This window comes from Hetaerina americana, unplaced genomic scaffold (assembly GCF_022747635.1).
Source record: "Hetaerina americana unplaced genomic scaffold, ioHetAmer1.1.p SCAF_5, whole genome shotgun sequence".
NCBI classification, from domain to species: Eukaryota; Metazoa; Arthropoda; class Insecta; order Odonata; family Calopterygidae; genus Hetaerina; species Hetaerina americana.
Window position 1 is genome coordinate 10,476,169 of NW_027287095.1, and position 24,170 is coordinate 10,500,338.

At 37.6% G+C, this 24,170-nt stretch overlaps 1 protein-coding gene across 3 annotated transcripts in view; it reads right to left on the reverse strand.

Moving 5' to 3' along the window:
- Positions 1 to 24,170, reverse strand: part of LOC139694454 (NACHT domain- and WD repeat-containing protein 1) — an 81,978-nt gene that overhangs the window by 38,897 nt on the left and 18,911 nt on the right. Inside the window, exons 2-8 of one of the 3 annotated variants that reach the window (XM_071593047.1) lie at positions 16,837 to 17,003; positions 10,636 to 10,928; positions 8,916 to 9,269; positions 6,640 to 6,807; positions 3,235 to 3,461; positions 2,135 to 2,263; positions 882 to 1,073 (exon numbers count right to left, since the gene is read on the reverse strand). In XM_071593047.1, coding sequence (XP_071449148.1) covers positions 882 to 1,073; positions 2,135 to 2,263; positions 3,235 to 3,461; positions 6,640 to 6,807; positions 8,916 to 9,269; positions 10,636 to 10,928; positions 16,837 to 16,904 — 1,431 coding nt within the window. In that variant the 5' untranslated portion in view covers positions 16,905 to 17,003. Of the gene's footprint in view, positions 1 to 881; positions 1,074 to 2,134; positions 2,267 to 3,234; positions 3,462 to 6,639; positions 6,808 to 8,915; positions 9,270 to 10,635; positions 10,929 to 16,836; positions 17,004 to 24,170 lie in introns of all 3 variants that reach the window. The other 2 variants (XM_071593048.1, XM_071593046.1) reach the window with 2 other exon arrangements.

Sequence of the window (24,170 nt, forward strand, 5' to 3'; positions counted from 1 at the left end):
GCAAAACTAGAATAATATATCAATAAATGCTAATAAAAGAAGGTCATATTCCATGCAGTAATTTAATAATCAGAATTAAAGCCTATGAAGCTTGCATTGAAGACTTGCCGCATATGCCATTGAAGTTAAATGGTCAGAAAAATAATATTGTAAACTAGGAACAATAAATCTTCTACATAAAACTCCCTGAATTAACTAAATAAGGGGAACATATGCTTGTTTTAACCTTAGAACCACCTAACCCATAATTTTGGAATTTGTCCACAAGTCCTACAGATCTATTCCTATCATTTGAGCTTTTTACTATGACCATTTTTTGATGATGCCTGTTTTTCAAAAAAAATATTTTCTTTAGAATTAAAATGGTATTTGTAAACTTATACCTTTAAAGGATCATTGCATATGAAAATAACATGTAATTTTGCATATTTAAGACTTCCAATCATACTTCCGTAAATAAAGATCTTCCATCATCTTAACTCCTGACCATTTCAATGTCTGCAATACATTTTTCTTACTTTTTTGCTTCACATTCAAATGTTATTTGCCAGAAGATTGCTTGTAATTTCCTCTGCTGAGAGTATCAAGGTCTCTCAATATACAGATACTAGGCATTATTTGTCCATCTATACATTTTTGAGTTGAAAGAATGTCAATAATTCTTTTTCTCACAAAATACACCCACTGCTGAGTGAAAACAGAAGAGGTAAAAACTTCAAATTACAGAAGTTTAATTATTTTTATATAAATTATGACAATAATATTTTAGCATTTCATATTATTACAACAAGGCAATTCTGAAAAAAATGCCCTTTCTAATCCAGATAATAGTGGCAGCTGATTTTATCAGTTCAAGTATTTATTTAAAATTCAATACTTACTCGGAGGTCACTCTGAAGTATTTTCAAACGTCTTTTCAGTTCTGCTTGGCCATGAGAGCAAGATGGTGGAGAGCTATCACTACCTGTAGTGCTGTCTTCTCTGTCAGAATTTTCCATACTGCTGATCACTCGGCAAAGCCATATGCAGCGCTTAGCTAACTCTTGACTCATAAACACTGTATTATGGACCTCCTGTACATGCAAGTTAAGAGTTTAGTTGATCACCAATAAATATGCAGACAAAAACCAACTTAATTGCATAATTGGTTCTTATTTTGAAATACTACATGTTGGCATATTGAGGTAGACAACAAATTATTGTAAGACAACGAATGAGAGTAAACATTGGCAACATTTCCTTGCTTTTGGAGAGAACCATTATCATATTTAATAAGCTCACTAATCTAATTTTTACCCCATCATTTTCAACATTTGACTTAATTTGGCGACCAGTTCTGTGTGGTGCATATTCCTAACTGTAATATTTCTGCAATATTATGATTCAAGCTTTTGAAATTTTGAGAATGGTAAGCCCATCATCATGCATGTAGTAAGCTCAACATTTGAAAGAGACTGATTTCATGTACAAGTGGCTCCCAAGTTACAGATGAGATATCCCCCTGATAATGTCTTCAGGCTGGATGTGTAAATAAGTTGGAGCACAGATGAACACCACATGCATGATAACAAGATCTAATAATAATAAGAATACTGAAATGGTGGTAATGAAGGAATGATCATACAGGTAAAAACCCAAACTCACAAAAAAAAAACTTTTGGATCATCTGAACATTTTTGTGTAGATAACTTGTGCGTTATCGATGGGAAAACACGGTCCTTATATTTCTTCACTGTGCTTCTCACCAACTTTGTCTTGAGCGGTTAATTTAACATTATTTGAAAGGTAAGGAATGTCTACAAAGTAAAAAAAATGATGATAGAAATATCCGTAATCTGCCAAAAGGGTGGCATAAAAAATAACTCAGATACTCAAACTCTCAATATCTAAAGCATTTACTTTCTTGTGAGCTACTCAACATGCATTAATAAATGGATGTCTTTTTAAGAAGGTTCTCATAATACCTAAAAACTGCAAAAATAAAGTAAAAAAAAAGAAAAACCCTAATTTTGGATAAATGTTTCATTGAATTTTATGTTGCAGGTATTGCTACTTTGAACCCATGACATATATTAAGCAATTGGAGCACAATAAGGATAAGAAATATTTTAATATTCCTTAGATGTGATCATACCTGCTCCACTACTGTGGTTAGATATGTGTCCCTTAGTTCCTGGGGGAATACATTCACCATAACAGCCAATGTGCGCTCAATTTCAGTCCTCCATTCTCGCAAAGCTTTTTCTTTCTCATCTGATGAATCCTCCTTTTGGGAAATGGGATAATAAAAATCAAATGATACCATTAAACATGCCAAGATATTATACACCTTATTTATTTTATGACTTCATTCTGGTGAGATTGAGACTTTATAGTTCCTTCTTCCACATGACCCCTGCATATTACATTGAAGACAATTAAAAACATCCAAGCCCTAGGTGGAGGGAAAAACCCCCAAGGCATCAAACGAACCTGTGACATCTGAGTTGGCGAGCGAGGACGTTACTCCGCCACCACCGAGACTGGCAAACTTTAATTAGTTTCATAGGATAGGATTAGACTGCAAATAAATTTTATCTACATAAAGAACTTCGAGCTAATTCCTTGCTAGTCAAAATTTCACCAATAACATGCCATTTACTCAAAATGATTCAACAAGCACTTTACTAGTGTTTGTTGAAATGAAATGTTGCATTAAAATAAATCGGTAATACAAGCCAAAAATATACTCATAATTATTGCAACATAAACTGAAATGATCTTCATTTCGTAACAGAATGCAAACTAATTAGGCCATTGATGGCATTAAAACGAGGTTTCACCAGACCATAATTAGGAGGGTATGAACCTACAGATGAAGCCTACAGATGCATCCTGAGAAATGCAATATAAAAAGAGAACAATTTACCACAATTACTGACTTTTATTGGTCCATTATGAGACCTTGTTTCATGAATTAAAAACAATATATCTTTTGAATTAAATAATTGTGATGGAATTCTCAACAGCCAATCAACAAGCAAAGTAACGTCAAAATAGAAGCATGACACCAAAAACAGCAAAAATCTTGTTTTTAAATGGCCAATATTCATAAAGATATTACATATATATGATATATGCATACTAATTTTGAAACATTTTTGAACAAAAAATTATATTCATATAGGATTTAAAGGCAATGATTAAATCCAAAGTAATTGGATATTCATTATGTTAAAATACTGATTTCTGAACCTTAAATCCAGGGATGTGTGATGCTATTGGTTGAAGCCTGTAGCATGGGGGCTGTGCATGGCTGTCCAATTTGTACCACTTCTGCAGCAGGTCTCGGTCACCAGGGTCCACTGCCCTTCCCACCGCTGCTTTGAAGTCCTGATTCTCCACTGTTTTCGGCAGGAGGGGTGTCCCAAGGGAATGGCTCAGGAACAGCACGGGGATGACAAACGCCACCTCCATCTGGCCTGCGCTCCCAAGTGGGTGAGCAGGAGCCCAAGGTTAGCGCCCCCGTGGGTAGGTTGGCCGAGGAGTGACGCAAGCAGCAAACTGCAGTTTGCGTGCAACATTTTTTAGGGGTTCATTCAATATCAGTTATAGCAAAGAGCTTATGCTGCGCTGGCCAATCAATGCTGCTTCCTCTTTTGAACAGTACTTTTGGTAAACTTGGGCATTTAAGGGTATGAATTCAATGTACATTTATGCACATATGTGATTTTTCAAACTTAATTTGCACAAATTCTGAGCAGGAAAGGAGTGAATATTTAGGAGTAGATGAAAGGAGGTTGATAATAAATGTTGAGTCATCAAAATTAGATAGGGTTTGGAAATCTAACTGAGAAGATTTCCTATGATTGTACTGTGCATTCTTTGTAGTAGCTCTAAATCTTCTTAGTGATAACTTTGCCAAGTCGGAAAGAACTCTAGTAGAATATATGTTCAGAGATGTCCACAGTGGGTTTTGGCAGAGGATCTCTATGAGAGACTGGTTACTATTGAGTCAATTATTTTAAGTATTGAGATTGATATGATGCAATGAAGACAAAATTGCAATGAATTAAATTGTAGTCTCCAGTGGTGACAGGGGGCAGTTTAACACTAGATCAAAAACTCAGTGAGTTCTAATAGCGCATAGCATTTAAAATTAGCTATATATGGAAGTGAATTAGGGCTCTTCAAAGTTGATAAAGGTTTGAGAGCTATAGAAATTTTAGCCATTTTTGGAGTGGAGATTTAGATTTTTTATGTGAACCAAGAGCTTGCCCCAGGTCTTGTCGGAGGCAAATAATTGATGTTCAACTTCAACAATTGCATGGTGGATCAAAAGAATTGACAGCTGACAAAATTTACAGGTAGGGAGCTTCCAGTTATTCAAGGTTTTCATTTATGAATTTCTCTTGCATTATTCCCTAATCTGGATCTAATCTTTTCTTCTGCAGGAATCCTTTCGTCTGTCCCTGACTTACTGTAGATATTTTTCTGCGGTTATTTGCCTCAAACTTCTCATGTAAATGAAAACCTTTCAACTCTGAGGTTGTTTACTTACTACCTTGATCAAAAAGTTCCCGGAATAACCACCGTGTGGCGCTCCCATCGTTCCGATTTGAGTTCTGTTTTTTTTTGTTAAATTGGTACATCTGTTGTTGATATTCCCTTTAAATCTTAGTGTCATAACTTGACATTTGCAAAAGTTACGTAGCCAAGAGTACATCTATCTCTGTGTGTGTTGGCGATTTTTTACAATTTCAGAAATGGATTTAAATTTGCAACAACGAACTTGTATTAAATTTTGCGTAAAAAACGGATTTAGTGGCGCACGGACGTTGGAAATGTTGGAAAAGTGTTTCGGCAACGATTCTCTAAAAAAAACGGTCGTTTACCAGTGGCACGAGCGGTTCAGAAGTGGTCGTGAGTCAATCGAAGATGATGAACGCAGTGGCAGACCATCGACATCGAAAGTCGGTGAAAAAATTGATAAAGTAAAAGAAATGTTGGTCAATAACCGCAAATTAACCATCAGAGAAATAGCGGAGGACTTGAACATTGCCTATGGATCCGCCCAAGACATTGTGGTTAATGATTTGGGTTTCCGTCGTGTAGCAGCAAAGTTGGTGCCAAAAGACCTCAATTTCATGCAAAAAAGAGACCGTGTTGACGTCGCAAAAGACATGATTTGCGAGGCTGAACCCGATCCCACATTCATCAAAAGGATCATTACTGGAGACGAGACGTGGGTTTATGAGTACGACACGCAATCCAGACATCAGGCAAGTGAATGGCGTTCACCAAATGAGCCGAGACCAAAAAAACCACGTCGTTTTCAGTCAAAAAAGAAGGCAATGCTGACGGTTTTCATGGATTACAACGGTGTAGTGCATCATGAATTTTTGCCAGAAGGCCAGACAGTAAACAAAGAGTATTATTTGGGCGTTATGAGACGTTTGCGTGAAGCAATTCGCCGAAAGAGACCAGAAATGTGGGCAGAAAACTCATGGATTTTGCACCATGATAACGCACCGTCGCACAGTGCTATCATTATTCGTAATTTTTTGACGAAAAATGCAACAAATACCATCCAACAGCCACCGAATTCACCTGATTTGGCTCCCTGTGACTTCTTTCTGTTCAATCGAGTTAAAAAACCATTACGGGGAACGCGTTTTAGCAGCCGAGAGGAAGTAATGGAAAAATCGCAGGAAGCACTGATGGACATACCGAAAACCGAATATAAAAAATGTTTCGAGGATTGGATCAAGCGCTGGCATAAGTGTGTTGCAGTCGATGGGTATTACTTTGAAGGGGACAATATAGATTTAGATGAATAAACTTGTATTTTTAATTTTCTGAATAAATTCCGGGAAATTTTTGATCAAGGTAGTTTGCATCAAAGCAAATTTACAAACATCTAATGTTTTTGAGCTAATGCGATCAACTGTCCCATTTTTCTACTGAGTATGTGAAGAAAACTTGAAAAAAATGGCAGAAAACTTGGTGGCAAAGACAGAAAATGTAATTTGGAACTTCTCAGATAACTAATAACGATAAAAAAACCACAGAACTTGGATCTGCAGACGTTAGGGACTTAATGAACAAACATTGCCTTCTTCTAACACTATTCCAAATCCGTATTTTAGCAATCAAAATGGGTAACAAGCAACTGGTTCATTCATACACCAAAATTGAATTAAACATGTTTTCTTACACATACATCTTTTGCATATATTCTTTAAAGGTCCACTATACAACCCTAAGTATTTGTTACAAATGGCTCATAATGACAATCACATTGAGACTCATCATATAAACCAATAATAATTTGTGGACACTGAAATAATTATTATTATGAGTATGATACTTATTAAAATAAGTAAATTTATGAATGCTAGGCTGTCAAAACTATCAGCTAAGGAAAATCCTAACCATCATTTGAGGTAGTAAAATTTAAAATGAGATGTATATACAAGATTGAAACTATGTACACAATATCTATCTTAAAATCCTATTATGAACCCACTTCAATGTAATTTTGCTCAATTTTTTATCAAAACGGAAAAACCATGAACAATTGCAACAATTGACAATGTCATGCAAATGAAAAAACCAATTTACTTAGTAAATGAAATACAAATAATAAATTTTGCTCACGGGAGAGCTCTCCAAGGCAGAGTTCTGGAAATTCATGGTCCTGCTGTTTTTCTAAGGCTGTCTTCCAATGCAAATCAACAATATGTACTTCAAAACCAGAATCTCGACAATAATCCCTTAATCTTGGGTAGACGACTTTGTGGAGCAATCCTTTCTCAACACAGCAATCTGTTAAAAGAGAAATACTCGTCAATTGAATTTTTACCGAATCATGATGAACAGGAATATATTTGCTATATTTAATTATCATGACTTACATTCAAAAAGTACTCAATAGATAACTTAAATTGAAATGTTTAACATTTAGAGTAATGTTGCCTACAGTGCCCTCAGGCTCAATCTTCAGTGAGTCTGACTCATGATCCATATTCACGAACACATATATTGAGATTAATTCAAAATGTAATTGATGTTGAAGAGCTTGAAAAATTATAACTTCTCATTATAATGAAATATTGCAGGATTTTTTTTCATTTTGCTCATGCAAATGGATTGTTTGTGTAATGTCTGAAATCAAGGATGAGCTCTTCAACTGCCAAACACAACTGAAAGGAACAAAATAGATTCAGTACTGAACAGCAGAGGGATGAACATCTCCTATCATAAAGATTTTCATTGATTTGGTCCACTAATCCACATCATTAACCCTTTTATTTTTATCTAACAATATTTGAAAACCTAATTAATTTTCTTGTGTTCATCTTAATCCTTATTGAACCAAAAATATATATGTATTTACCTATTAAATGCATTCCTTTGGATGACTATGAGACTTATCAACTGAAAACTTAAAATACAATGTAATCATCACATAATCTAGTCCCCGCCTTCAATATTATCATTCATTACTTATAGTTTGTTTCCTTTTATTTAGAATGAAAAGGTGGAGAATGATTTCTTACTGCCTATGCCTACTACCCTTACTTATGCAGTCTGAAATTTGAAAATATGTAAAAAAGACTGCAATCTCTTAGCTCTACTTTTATAGCATACACATCAACTTAGTTCATTTTTCTATGTCAATATGTCTTTGAACTTGCTTTTCCCTATTCATTCCCTAGACTTCTGGGTTAATGGTATGGCTAAAGACTTGAAGAACATTTTTAATTTTCCAAGACATTTTAATAAAGTCAAACCAGGTAAGCATGGACTATGACACCAGGTGAATGTGTTGGATAATAACTTATCCACACACATTCGGTGGCACTTTATTGAATCAACAAAAATTTGGACAATGTAAATTGTACAAATTGTTCTTTGTAAAAGTTCTTCTCTAGACTACTTGAATTAAACTTGTTCATTGACCTTTATTTTAATTGAACTGTCCTTAAATATGAAGTTTGTTACCACTTAAAATACTTAAAACATAAATTAGCCATTTCTTGTCCATTCATCACGTGATATGATAGCACCTGATAAAATTTTGTTCAAATTATTTAAATCAGCTGAAATATAAGAGGGGAATAGTCTTAGAACTCTGGTGTTTTGTATTTTTTATTATTTATGTCATCAGGCTTTTGCTGAGCCTTTTTACTCTTACTTTGTTTTTTGGCACTCAAAAGTAAACATTGGTGGTTGTACACAACCCATGTGGTTGTACTTCTGTCCCTTTAAATAAACTGCTTATTACTATTTTCAACTGAATCTTAATTGTAACTTCATTGGAAGTTATCAGAAGATGAAAAACCCAATAACATGCACAAATGTAATGTTGAATGATATCATATAATATACATTATAATAAGTACATAACATAAAATTACAATATTGAAATAACCATAAACACAGTAATCAACCCAAAGGTCAGTTTAGAAGGTGATGGTAGAGTTTACTCAGTACTGAGCCCTATAGGGCAAATGAAATTCAAACATCAGGGTAAGGCCAGTGCTTTTCCCTACACCGGTTATGGTTTCCCAGAAAGATCTTGTACCCAAAAAATCATAAAGCTTGGGCGAAGCAGAGGGTGCCCAGAGAGACTTGCTCAGGAATCAAGCCAGGACCCTCTGGTCAGTAGTCCCCTGGACTGGGGACCTGGACTATCACAACCCGCAATTACAATATATGCCATTAAAATACAAAATGTCCAATAATCAACCTTAAATAAAGGCCCTTCCAGCAAGCATATTACTATCCATAGTGGTTCACAATTGTTAATAATATCATCTATTTAAATAACTTGAATTAAATATATCTTAGATTCAGGTCCAACATCATTATTATTTTCTATTGATACATATTCTCAAATAAATATTCTCTAAAACTGGTTGTGAATATACCTTGCGAGTCAGCTGCACAGACATAGATGGAAATTTTGCTGCATCTGTCAGGTGAACGAAGAAGTCCTCCGGATCCAGAACTTGGCAATCCAGCTGGAATTCCAGCTGCGGGAGCTATTTGTCCTCCTGTTCCAGACACTGCTCCAGGTGTGCATACAACAGGGGCCCCAAGTGAACGGCCTGTGAGCAATGCCAACAAGGCTGATGGAAGCTGGTGAAGCTCAGGTGGAATTGCTAGTTGCGTGGTCCCAGGAACACCACCGTCGCCGCCTTTGCCTGTCAAAGGTGTGGGCCTGTCAAAACCTTTTGGACTTTGCATAGTTGCTCCCGGGGTAGAGGAAAGTGACATGGAATCTGCTGAAATGGAGCAACCATTAAAGGCATATGCTTTATAACAGATGGCAGCTTGAACAGCCCTTCCACACAGTAAAGATATTCTTTCAAATGGAGAAAATTCCATTCAGAAAATTTCATGTCCTCATTCACTGATGGTCAATAAAAGTTTTCCTGAAACAAATCAATTTATTTGCATAAATGTAAATTATTACATGATTCATTAACTTCATCTGATTGTTGATCATTGGCAAACGACTGATTTCCTGTCCATAATCACAACAAATGTAATGCACCAAACCTTTGGTGGGTCGACACCCAGTTTTTTTATTTGGAAAATAAATGTATTGCCGAATACTTTTTATTTATAGTGCCATCATCACCGCGATTGTCTTACGACTACTTTAGAGCATGTCATCACCCCTGGGAACCTTAAAATCTCTATGCAATTTACTATTAATTTTTTGCTGATTTATAGAATACGAGGAAAAATTTATCATTGGTTTTACAAAAACATCTTGCATGTCGAATAAACAAGAAATATTTAGGAAACCAAAATATTCGCTATAATGTAGGCCACATCTGATCTCCAGATTTGAGAGACATGAATGGAGTGGGACACAGGTGAAGAAGCACTGCATTTGATGAGGACAAAATGAAGGCGAGAGGGTAATATCTTCAGAAAATAAGAAGATAATCGATCAACTGTGATAGGATGGAGAAGGGGATGAATGGCATAAGCTGTTCAGCTTGCAATGTTCCCTGGTGAAACCCCCATCCAATTTGTTCTGGTAGATTCTGACCAGAAATTTTGTCACGAATTCTCTATCTCACGAGGAATGATGATTAAGGCCATTCAGTCATCAAACTGTCCTATTAAGACTACTGGAAAACATCTATATATATATATATATATATATATATATATATATATAACTATTTAATAATATAATTGACGATGAGACAAAAACTGTATTGAAAGTAGGCAGTATGGTGGTTCAATAATGCCACAGGAAGGGTCTTGGATTTGTGTTTCATAATGATGACATATTGGCTGATATGTATAACAAATTTCAAATAAATGCACTCTTATACACTTTGACTGGGCAGCATATTCCCATCAGTGACAACCCAGCCGATGGGTCCTCTATGAGTATGCACTATTCTGAAATAACTGGGTATTGGTTGGAGCATATCAGGAGAACATGAATGCTGAATGGTATCAGATGAAAAAATAGCAGATGATAGTCAGGAGATGCCATCAACAGAAAAAAAACTTCCTTTGGACCTTGAGGCTCTGCATAATCTGAACAAAATGTTTTCCAAACGAAAGTGTACAAGTCTCTCATATGTTCAGAATCAAAGGTTTCTAACTTGAAGCACAGACCTGATATACTTGAAGGAGCCACATCTTTCAGGGAACGGAAGAACCCTTCCCGATTGGTCTTTGGCTCACACGAGGGAGGCCCAGCCGTGGCTGTGGATGGGGTCGATGGAGTTGGTGGGGAGAGTGGGCCAGGGTCATTCTTTCTACTGGCAGACGTTGCCACGAGGGAGGAGGATGATGAGGTGCCATCACGCTCTGCTCTGCCTTCTCCAGCGCTGCTCCCACCGCCACCAACTGATGTCTCTTGTTGAGCATTCCCTCCCTTGCCACTAGCAGCCTTGTAGCTTGGAGACCTTTGGAATCAAATGCATGCGAGCATGAAATATAACATATGCATATTCTCAGGAATACATTCAAAAAGGCTTGAAATGGATAATTTCTCTATGTCTAGTATCATGGAATAATTTCCTAGCCAAGAATAATAATATACAAAATAATTAATCTCAATTTAAAACATGTCATAAGTAAATTTCATTTCCATCAAACACCCATGCTTCAACTAATAATTTAACATTTACAATCCCAACCACAATCATATGGGCACATTGAAAAAGAAAATTCTAACTTCCATCCCTACCCTATCGTACCCTATGCTCCAAAACTTCCACAACTGAAATGAACCTTTAACCCAATGCACCTTTATACAAACTTCATAGGAATACGGTCCACACATGCTGAAGGACCTGCACCAAATTTTACAACACAATGAAATAATTTTCCTCTAATCCCAAAGCCTAAAGGAATACTATGAGAGCAGGATGGAAATTAAGGAGAATGATGAAATCTAACAGATAAGGTGACAAGGAAAACATGTAATTTAGTGGTTTAGGGCAAGGTGGATGAATGGCCTAAAGTACCATATGGTGGAGAGTTTTAAGGCAATGAACAATCATCATTTGGTGCGCTGAGTAATTTTACCACATAGAAAAATTTTAACGTGGGTCAGCACATGGGAAAAGATTGGGAGTTGGAAGAGGGGGGAAAACTTTCGGCAATGGTCAGTAGTTGTTTAAATGGAAATTAAATGCTGGAGATCTCAGGGATAGGACATAGAACAGTGATTACAATGTAGGTGGCAAATTGTGTTGCATGTCGTGGAATTACTGAAGATTTGCCTAATGCTCTGATTACCAGGGTTCAGACTATAGAAGATGTAATGTGATGCAAAATGGAACATTTTTTTAATCTTGGTATTTGGCATTGCTGTAGTCCAAGTAAGAGAGTCATTTTTATTTCTATTAGAAGGACGATTATCAGGTCAGTTGAGTTGTATTGAAATTGGTAGCATGCAAGTTAGCAACCAAACATCTGGTTTTCACAAAAGGAAATAATTCTTTTGAGAGGACATTAATACATTCTACAGCTGAAAAAAACTGTGTAGAGGCTTCTGTTATTGATAGAGACTTCTGGGTTGAAAGATTTGCAAATCTGAAAATTTTGGTATACCTAGTAAAATGCAGTTTTTCGTATAGACTGTGGATAGTCTATTTGTGAGGGAACCATGCTTGTCTATGCTTCTTTTATTTTTTTTCTTGGGTGCTGCATTAGAGTGAGTATAGGAGAGAATTATTAATGACTGTGGAATGGCAGCTGTAATAGTATAAATTGGTAACAAGAGAGTGGAGGAGGGATTCTGTTAACTCTAAGATGAATTCTATCCGGGATATAGGTTTGAACTCTCCCATTTCAGACAAAAGCTGTCTGAAGAAGAAAGAAATGCGATAAAAGGCCATATTCTTAAGTTCCAGCATGAAAGAAAACAGACTGAACAGAAATTTCGTAAGTGTAGAGAGTGAAGCCCTCACTAACCATGGAATTCATCTAACTCTAAGCTCTATGGCGTGTGAAATCCGCACATCCAACGTAGGGGGTAGTTTCTTTCGCTAAAATGCGGCCGGTGTATCACCATAAATTTCTGTTAAACAGAGCATTATTTAGCTTGGATTTGCTTTTGGGTGCATTCATAGGAATTTAAAAACGGTACACCCCGAACAGGAGCCGAACATTCGACGAAAAACGACTTCACGGCGCCGATTGTTTACAAATTCTGTATAAGTCCGTAAAATCGCTGATACGCTAGCTGAGGATTTTAAAGATACCCTCCACACTCAGTTAACGCAGTTAAATCAGGCCGGTTGAAATGATACTTTCTCTTTGTCAAAGTTTCCGGTCTCAAAATTGGTTTTTGCAAGGTGTGAAGTGACAATTAGGTTCTACACCGGAACGTTAGCGTTATCTTTCATGTGGATTTCCGCTGTAAATACACAGACAACCATTTCACCGTTTGAAAGTGAACCCTCGGATTGAGCTCGAATGCGTTTACCTAAAACAACAATGAGTGCAACTTGCGTGTAAGGCACCCGAACACGGTGTGGGCACTCAACCAATTTGCGGGAGTAATTTGCTCTAATAAAATATTATTAAAACGCGATTACAACAGTAAATGATAGCACAAGTAAAACAATCCATTTCCGATAAATAATTACGTGCTTGTTCACTCCCAAATGCTTTCGTGTTGAACCAGTCGACAAAATTTCGTAAATTTCCCTCCTCTTCCTTTGACAAGCATTCATTACCGACAGTGAAACGACACAAATTCTCCTAAAAGTCGAAGAGGTCATTAGATCGCACATGTTTCAGCACGGGAAAATTCAATGAATGTGAGATCAAGCTCTAATTCTACATCGGCAATCCTCTACAAATCATAATCTTTCAATCTTTATATAATACCTCTTTTTATTGCCTGGCGTGTAACGACTTTGCGAGGGCATTCAATCTTCTAGCATAACAACCGAATAAATAATCTTACATACGAATCATCAAGTGAAGTCGTGGTTTTTCCGGGAGTTGTATGAAATTCATTTAATTGGCGAACATTTTTATCCACTATTGACATCGCTGACTGATTCCTGCGCATTTGCCTTAACATTTGGGGATTCAGATGTGTCCATTTACATTTCGAGAAACGTAAACGCATGATGATTCCTTCATCGATAGGACGTAAATAATCTCCTAATGTCTATCCGAATAAAAACAAAGGCGTTTATCAGCAATGAGTTGCTATACTAAACTAAAATGGAGGAATATAGAGGTCATTTAAAAGCGAAGCTTTGGAATACGATAAGGAAGTAACGCATGCATATTTATATCTCTGCTTGAAAAAGTACGTGATCATTTCCCGCTCTCCCCTTCCCTCTTCGTCTCTTACAACAAACAGTCCCTATCCCTCTTTGCCCTCCTCCCCTCACGCACACCCCGGCTGGGACACGCGCCTTTCTCTGACGTCGGTAGCCTCTTAGCGGATGACGTCAGAAGCAGTGAATGACCTTACATCCCGTAGGAGCATCCAATCAATATGGCCAGAGCGAAGCCGATGGCACTTGTCGAGTAGACGTAGGCACTGTTGATTCGTAATCCTCCGTTTTATCTACAGCGATTTCCAAATCGCTATCATTTCAATCGTATCTTTTTTTATAGGTTCGCAGCAATACACATTAAGTATACAGGCAAACGAATTATTTCACTACTATTTGAGGTACGGACGATGAGTGATTAAAATCACATCAGCTGAGAGTCATCTCAAACCGAGCTTGCAGAATTTAGATCAAATTTGTATTTCTGAGGTCTTTGATTTGATTCATGTTATACAATTTGTTTGCCTTTTCGGAATATAACTTAGATAATATTTCAAACAGCAATTAAAAACTGTACGCTATTATTATTTTTTATACCTCACGTCAATGCCAGACACACACAAATACCAAGAGGAAATGAAAATTACCCGATCGCCAGAGTCGAAACCTCACACAACATGGTAACACGAAACTCGTAAATTAATTAACTCGAAGTGTTAATCTATTTTTTTACTTGTTCTCCTACATGTCCCAAGTCCAAAACGCTGGCTAGGAAATGCAGAATGATATTTCAGATCATACACAAAATTCCTCAAATTTAAAGGCATCGCGTTAGCGATAAATTATATTTCTTTTGCGATAACGCTGCTGCAAAAACTAGCGCGTACGCGAAATTTCCGGGTCAGTATTATAGGTCATTACCTTTCTGCGCCCTATTTTAAATTGCATCTGTTCACATCGTATTTTCAAAGTCAACATTTGCAATCTTGTGATACGCCATGGAAAGTAAAAATGGGGCAGAAGAGTTCTTTCAATTCTGAAGTCGGTTCAATAGAGAATTCATAATCATTTTTGGACGTAATGTATAAGTTTCAATTTTATGAACAATACACCATAACCCTTTCTGACTTATCATTTTTTAAATTTATATAATATTTTAAGTACTTGCGTTAGTCAAAAGTCATTAAGGTACATCATGCGCTCACTGGCTAATCCGAAAGTCGCGGATCGGCGGGCGTCTTGCATGGATACATTGACTTTTTTAATTAATTGACCGCGAAGTAATAATTTCGGCCGTCATTATATCTTAAAAAGCTTATTGTAAACGTTTAGTTCAAGAGTGAAAGAATGAGAGAATAAGCACTGGAAAGTACTTCTATTAGTTAATGCTCATACCCAATAATTCTACAGTTATATGCCAAATATGAAAATATTTATACACTTAAAGGGCTACATATACACTTAAAACTTATGCAAAACTACATATACAACTAAACTACGTAAACAACTAAACTGCGTATACAACTAAACTACTTATACAACTAAATGAAACTACATGTACACTAAAATAGTTTCAACATCTTATATCATATATTTTCTTATTATGGTAGATGGTTAACTAGGATTGGTTTGATTGCATTTTAAATTCAATAAAAGTGAAACTGGAGGTGATCACAAACGTTGGAAGTTGGGGAGAGGACAACACAAAAAATATTGTCAATATTTCAATAATAACTGGCTACGATAATAACCTTTTTACCTCACAATGACTGATATTACAGGGTACTGTTAGTTCATGAAGGCGATGAATACACGTATTTATAGTTTATTGATTGAATTATGGTAGTAGTGTTTAGGGGAGTAGTAATTAGGGTAGTAGTATTTAGGGGCGACCGACAGCTGAGGTCATTTGCGCCATTGGGGATGGACAGGAAAGGATGAAGGGTGGAGAGAAACCCGGCGTCGGCATTAGCCTACTCTTAACGAAAGGCGTCAAGGGGTCCGCAGCTTAACGTCCCATCCGACGGACGGCGTACTCACTCAACGTGCCCTCCACAAGTAGGAATCGAGATAACACTTAAAAATAATCAACACCACCGGGATTTGAACCCGGGCCCTCTGGGTGGGAAGCCAGTACGTTAGCCACCCCCCCCCCCCACCATCCCGATCCCCGATTGAATTATGGATACATCTCACGCACCATTGTATTTTATCGCTTCATATTATTATACTTCTTTGTATATGCCGTTAGGAAGAGGAACGATCAATTGGATAGGTAAAGTAGTACAACCATAAAACCTTGCATGAGTTTTGATAACGTATAAAGTATTACCACACGGACAGAGCGCATTATTGGAAAATATTATTTTATAGAAAACTTTCGGATCAAAATTGGATTTATCTTTTTGATTTTTACTACCGCAAAACAGAGAAAAATGCATAGGGAATAAGGAATACGCGGAAAATAACTCAATCATACTAACTATCGGCATGACTGTGGTGCCATCCCAGCGAATACTTGCCACGAAAACAACTAAATTTTTCCCGTTCAAGGTTTACTATTTTAATTAGGATAGAATTATATACCATAATACCACAGCACCAATAAAAATCAATATTTGCTCACTTATTGAAACGGAGGAATAAGCGCACTATCCTAAGGAAACATTTCAAATGCTACGATGCATTTCACCGTTTTCATCAGATGTCAAAATGGTAGCGAACACCTTGGGTATAAGGCTATGCATACATTATTATCACACGAAATGGACCTTCAACATTCTCCCCCATCACCATGTGCAATCCTTAAAATGAACTGCAAGCTCTTACGTATGAACTGCTAGTATTAAAAGTTACGATTATTCAACATATCACAGAAAAAGTATAGGACTAATAAAATCATGAGAGAATATCAACATTATTTCGGTACCAGGCAAATCTGAATTCCTGGTTAATTTTAATAAAATCGATTAAGATTGAGCCTAATAATAATGCGTAATTTTACCAGATTTTCAATTAACGAGCTAAACCATTAGCTTACATCAGAATAGTTTAGTTGTACACTTACTCTTCGGAGTGTGTTGAGACACTGTCTTTGTCTTTGTGAGCCTGGCCAGATGAACAGCTGCTGCCCATGGTAGTGCAGTATGCTTATCACGGCCACGGCTAAGAGCCAGCCAGCTCTTGGCTCTTTCAAATGGTACCCATGATTTCTCTCGCTCCAACCAACTCCACCTACGACAAATAAATTGGAAGTTTAGGATACGAAAATTAGGCACTGGCCCGTTTTTAGATGAAACATAAACAACAAAAAATGGTGAACGGTCAGAATTCAAGGTTAGCATGACACAATGGCTTAATTATCCTGAAAACATCATACAAAATATCTCATGAGCGCGTAAACCGATCCGAGAAAAAGCACAACGAAATAAAATGTAGTATATAGTATATTTATATTTTAAAGTTGATCTGCAATTAGAAAACATTTACAAAAAACATACCACAAATTAAAATTGAAACCTAAGTTTGATTGACAGCCACGACCTCCTCACTAACTACCTTGATAACGGAATTGTTTTGATAGTTTCATCTTAAAATGTCAAGTCTGTTCATATCTAGCGCCAAATTGTCCCGATTGGGATCTAAATTATCTGATTCAGAGGCCCAATAAGTACTGGACCAGCACAATAACTACCAAGCACTTCATAAATAGTTATGCAATAGCACAGAAACACTTCAGAAATAGCCATATAATCCGAGATGGAATCAGTTAATATATTAATTATTATTATTCGCTTTCGAAATTCGATTCTACTTCCATAGAACTCAGCTAATTTCAAACAGAAGTTTTAAAATCATTGTCTTCTATGAAATCAGCAAAGTATATTCATCCTATGATACTTTCAGCTAAAATAAAAAAATTGATTTGGAGTATGGGAGTATGGCTATCGGCAAGCAAAATTTGAAAATGAGAATGAAGTCAATTTGTCAAGCAGTGTAGGGGCGCGGTAACCGGGTGGCTAGAGTGTTTAGTTGACTGGTGAGTCATGGGTTCAAAACCCGGTTGATTCCTTTGGACTTGATCTCGAATCTATACCGGACTAATTTCTGGGTATTAGTAATTAGTGAGAAACTGCTGATTAGAGAGGAAAAAGAGATGCATGCAAAGAATGAAATCGAAGTGTCATCAAATTTTTTCAGACCAAAAATTTGTTTCAAAATACTCAAGTATTACTGCCCGATGATTCATGTCCTAAAACACAACTGTGGCAAGGTGTATTTCGAGACGCTTGGCGTTGAAAAAAAGAAATTGAATTATAATGGGATGTTTTTCAGTCAACTTAGAACTTGTGCCAATTTTTAAGTAAATCTAGGAAGCTTAAAATTTTAAGTAAGGAAGAATAGCGGATATTCAAGTGGGTTCTCCCTCGAAATTAAGAGGACTTTAAATTAGAGTGCAATGATATTTATTGCGAACAATGAAAAATATAAGGATGAGATTTCCTGATAGCAAAGTCTGCGAGGATTAGTTTGCCAACGATATTTGGGTCCAATCAATCTGTGATCAAATCGCCCAGCTTGGATATGGCAATATACACATCAAAGGGTAATCTCATCATCAGTGGTCATCAATCCTAAGATTGGTTTGACACGGCTCCCCACTCAATTCTCCATCCGTTAATTGTCTACATATTTCTTCCGTCTTTGACGCCTGTCATTGTTTGTTTCTCGTTTCCCCCCTTTCACCTTTCCCTCAATGACCGTCTTCATCAGGCCATCGCATCTCAAAGCTGATTCCTTCTCCTTTTCACTTTTCATTAGGCTCCTTTCCTTTTGAATCTTTCCTCTTGGATCCTCTCCTTCATTTACCCGATCCGTCTGTTTAACCTTCATCGTCCTCCTTTATCACCGCATCTTCCATGCGTAAACGTATAAACCTCCCTCTTTCTGCTTCACTTATAATCCATGTCTCCCTACCATAGAGATGCAGCCTCCAGAGATATGCTTGTTGTAATGAAGGGCTTCCTTACTGCTCGGTTCGTGTTTTAGGGTGTTCGTTAACTTCTGTTAACGCAGAACCCCTCAGTACGCTACCCTACTAGTTATTTCCATTTTCCATCGTTTTTGATTGTTCTTCCGAAATAACAAAACCCTTCCGCTTGTTATAGCTTTGGTTGCAGCATTTTAAAACGCAATTTGTTACATTCAGTGGATCTTCTTTTTTGTTTTCGTTCAATCTTCAGGCTGTACATTTACAATACTTTCCTCAGTTCTATAGTTTCTCACATCCACTCTTCTCTGCCAAAAAACACCTGTCGTCCGCGAAACACTTCATATATTTTCTGCAGATATACATCCATGAAGCATTCCCTCATTTTTGTTCATTTATTTCTTCTTCGATGCAGTCTTTGAAGGCAATGGTCGAGAATTCGCATGCCTTTCCTGCTTTATTCTTGCTTCTTCACTGCTGGGTCTACATGTAATTATAGCCACGTACTCCTTGTGAAGACTGTAACTCATTGCAATATCGTTAAAATGCCATCAAATAGCGTTTAGAATAAAATCATTTAATCCCGAGCGTTTTCTTCAAGCGTAAAAATGTAATATATGTCTGAATGTGGGAGCAGCATGCAGGTAAAACTTCAGCTCTGTACGTTTCCTGAAATTCGATTTTTTTTCTGATAGGCAGGATCTACCGGGAATGGTAATAAGTGGGACATAGACCAGAAATGATAAATAAATGGTAACAATAGAACATCACGTATAAAATATAAAATGCTCAAGTGATTAATTTAGCCTTGCTCAGCTTGTGGAGAGAACGGTTTGATGGGAAGAGAAGCGATGCATAAGATTAAAGGCGTAGAATGGACGAAGGTCTTGCAGGCAAACTGAGCGGTCCAACAGTTGAGGTACGATAGCCGTTCCTTTCATTATTCAAATGTGTAATATATACCAGTTTCAAAATTCAAATTTAGCCTGCGTTTGTCGACCGTTTCCCAAGAAACTCGCTTTCTTTAACAGAGGCGTATTTTGGTCGAAGCGACAGGTGGCTGGCTCCTTCAGGTCAGCAGGACCTGAAGATGCCTCCTGTTAATGGAGCTAAACTGATGACTACCTCGTTGAAATTTCCAAAATTGAATATTTCACGACAAATCAAAAACCTTCCCAAATCTGAGTTATTTTCCATTGCGCCTTAGATGATGCCACACTTGCTGTGTTAAGAACAGAACACTGTACAGCTTTGGAAACTCAATCTGCGAAGCTATTGAGCATGAATCTTATTGCGGCCTTTACACTACTTTTATACAAGATTTTAGTGAAAAGGCAAGTGTCTGAATTTTCTCCATTAAAGGATTAAAAATTTAAAAATTATTTCAAAAGTAATAAAGCAGAAAGCAATAAATGTATGCGACATTACTATTTTACGAAAGGGTTAATTAATTAAAAGTGACAAGGCAAAAGTGACTCGAAGGTCAAGGAACGTTGTTACTACGCTCTTGTAAGGCCTCATTTAGAATACGCATGTAGCGTGTGGGATCCGAGTGAAAAAGGTCTCATTCGGGAAATTGAGAAGGTTCAACGCCGGGCAGCCCGTTTTGTAAAAAATTCTTACGATAAAACGAAAAGCGTCACCGAAATGGAGTGTTTCGTGGTGCATTTTCATGTGGTGTTTCAATTTCTTGCTTGTTGTGTCCTGGCTTCCGTGTTGTAGGATGGCTTTCGTGCTGCATCATGGGGTGCAGTTTTTTTTTAGTTGTTTTGCGGTATATGTGTTTGCATGAGTATTGGATGGAGGGATTTTTGCATGAGTGTGTGCGCTGCTGTGGGTGTGGTTTTCCGTGTTGTTTTTTTGCATGTGGTGCTTTTCCTTTTTGCGGTTGGTGACCTAACACCCCCCGCCACACGCCCTTGCGGCGGCTTGCGGGGTATTATGTAGATGAGCATTTCATCTAGATGATGTAGATGAAATGCTCATGGATTTGGGGTGGGAATCATTGGCAGAGAGACGATTCAATGCAAGATTGAAATTATTAAATAAATTCAGATCCGCATGTTTCAGCACCGAGGTCTCGCAAATTATTCGTACTCCTACATACATTGGTCGCTTGGATCATGCATATAAAATTCGGGAAATAGATGCCAGAACTAGCCGACTCAAGGACTCCTTCTTCCCACGGACAATACGGGATAGCAACTGCAGGGTTATAGATAGCAAAAATTCCACCTGCCACCCTCAGCGTCTAAAAAATAATTAGTTCTACTTAAATGCATGCTCTTCCACTAACCTTATGTGTTTTGTTTTATAACCCATTCTTTCCGAATGGCCTCATTCGTGGTCTGTTCATCTGTTTTTAAGTCTCCCTTTCAATCCCTCGTCCCTCTCCGCGGGGGGAAATTCCTGCTACCTGCTACGTTGGGTCGCATTCCCTGCCTTTTACAGACTCTTTCGGGGTAGAGTGTTTCGAGGTGCATTTTCATGTGGTAGTGATGTTTCAATTTCTTGCTTGTTGTGTCCTGGCTTCCGTGTTGTAGGATGGCTTTCGTGCTGCATCATGGGGTATAGTTGTTTTGCGGTATATGTGTTTGCATGAGTGTTGGATGAAGGGATTTTTGCATGAGTGTGTGCGCTGCTGTGGGTGTAATTTTCCGTGTTGTTTTTTTGCATGTGGTATTGTTCCTTTTTACGGTTGGTGACCTAACACCCCCCGCCACACGCCCTTGCGGCGGCTTGCGGGGTATTATGTAGATGTAATTTGTTTTTTAATGTCTCTTTTTGAGTTGCCCTAATATGAACTTGAGTTGCCGTTGTCCCTCTTCTACGTTAATTTTCGTCTCGGTTGTAATAACGCATTAATGAGTATCATATCTTTCATTTCCCTCCCCATGGACTACAACCCTGGCGTGGTGAGTTCTTATGACCCATAGAGCTGCGGTGGTGGGAGCGATGATAACTGATTGCTTCTGATAGGGTCACCCATGCCAGACAGGGAATAATTGGGTAAAATGCATTGCAGAACATAGGGGCACATATATTGGAGGGATAGAAAGGACTTCTTGGCAACACCAGACTGTTCAGGCGCCAGTGGCGTATGGTTAGTCGGGATGGGCAGTTCTAAGAAGAGGAGCTGTCCATTATCACCTGTGCTGGTCAAGGTATATGTTGGGGGAAATGGACAAAGAGGCGTGGGAAGAACTGGAAATAGGAATGAAAGGCGGTGGAAATTTTATAAAACCATTTAGATTTTCGGATAATCAAGCTTTAGGTTACCATTCAGCCAAGGGGGTTACTCCCATTGCTGAGCGCAATGGTAAGTCAGTGCAATAGGTATGGGATGAGAATAAATGTAAACAAAAAAAGGTTTTTACGAAAAGCTAAGCTAAATATTAAAATAAGAGCCCATAAACTGAAACATAAAACGTAGAACAGTTTACCGATCTCTGAAGTGTTCTGGACCAAAATAGTCAAAGTAGTACGGACATAAGAAGAAAAATTACGTTGGCAAAGAAACGTTCACAAGGAGGAGGGAATTGATGAATGTTGCGTTGAGTAAGGATGCTAAGAAAAGGCTCGTTAAAACTTTGATACGGAGCGTGGTTTCGCACAGCGCGAAAACATGACCATTTAAGCAGAATATTAGGTTAATATTGGAGTCTTTTGAGGGATGGATGTAGGGGATGGAGAAGGTGGAATGGACAGAAAGAATAACGAACGAGGAATTGCTAGGTATGGTGGGGGAGGATATACGATTGCTGCGGCAAACCCAAAGGAGGTTGACAACCAGCACTCGGGAAGTTCAAATTCTGGGACACGTAGAATGTTCCCTGCTAACATGTGTGGAAATGTGATATGGAAAAATGAATTTGTTGATCTATTGTTTCTGTTGTCTATTTTCATTGATTTTTTACTGTTGTATCGCCTAATAATGTAACGCTGCGCTAAAATTATACCCTCTGTGTATAAACTCCAATGGCATACAGTTACATTTAAGAATTGCTAAAATTCCTCCTACATTTCCTTTTCCCTATGAATAATCAGTCAAGGCGAATGATTTTTACTCTCTGAAATTGTTGCATTGCAATGCACATTAGCGGATGACTCCGTTAAAAGTTACAGTTGCGGCATCTCCCGCAGTTTCTTTGGAATAAGAAGAGAATTAAAATACATACACACACTCCTTGGTCTTGCGGTTGGCGATCTTGCTGTTGGAATGACATGAGTATCCTTTCTATGAATTTTTGTGTTTAGAAAAGTTTTTAATCAAATGTGCCATCGATTAGTGCTACGTGTCTGGGAGCGAAGCTATCGCAAGATGCCCATGAAGGTAGTGACGTCAAGAGAAGTGGGTTTATAAATATGTTCCATCCAGCTTGTACAAAGAGCAGGCTGGAGTCCTCGAGAGGTCAGGTAATTTTTGCAATGCCTTTCTGGGTCCCAGTTAATGCCATTGTGTATGAAACTTCCATTGTGCAGAGGCTGAATTTAAGGTGCAAAAAATGTAATTTTTAATTACCTTGACTGTTCGGGAGGTGTAATCCCATTAAAAGAATGTTTATAACGCCTAATACGTGTTTTGTAACTCAGTGAATAGGAACCTAAGGTTTACGTGTGTCATTTACAGGCGGGTGTGGCGGTTTGTTGCAAATGGATACCTGCTATAAGGAGAGAATTAGGATTGGAGCTGCTTCGGCTAATAATGTGGTTTTGTGTGAAAAGTGACTAACAACATTGCACCATTCGTACGTTTGAAGTATATTCTAATGATTAAGTTTGAAAATATTTATTTTATCGACTTTTTCTCGTCGTGTTTCCAGGGGGCATCTGAAAATGTGCCATAAATTGGTGTTACGTGTGCAGAAGCCTTCAGCAGTGTGAAAAATGACAGTTGGGTCGTCGGTGGCACGTCGGAAAACTTCAAAGGAAGAACAACATAAGTACATCCTTACCTTTGTGTTTCAATGAACATAACGCATAGATAAGGTAATGCATATAATAAAATTTAATGTAATGCATATAACGCATATGTACGCATAATCATAAATCCTACTGGGTTTCAGGAAAGTGATGTTAATGGAGGTCTGGGAAGTGAGATTCCCAGCCATCGCATCACGATCACGCCATAGACTAAGGTGCGTTCAGTAATCCATTTTTTTAGTTGATCTGGAGATGTTATACACGTATCGTGTACATCAACAGAAGGTTAATCGAAAATCGTATGGTGATGAGCTTTCTAATTAATGATTGTTTTACAACAATTTATACAGAGGAATACGAAATTGCATATTGGAAATAGTTAGTATCGGAAATTATGTTTTGAACTGGTAATAAAAAATGTCATTTGCAAACTGATTATTTTTGCATGATTAGTATGGTCAGGGACTTAGTAATCGAAAAGGCTGATG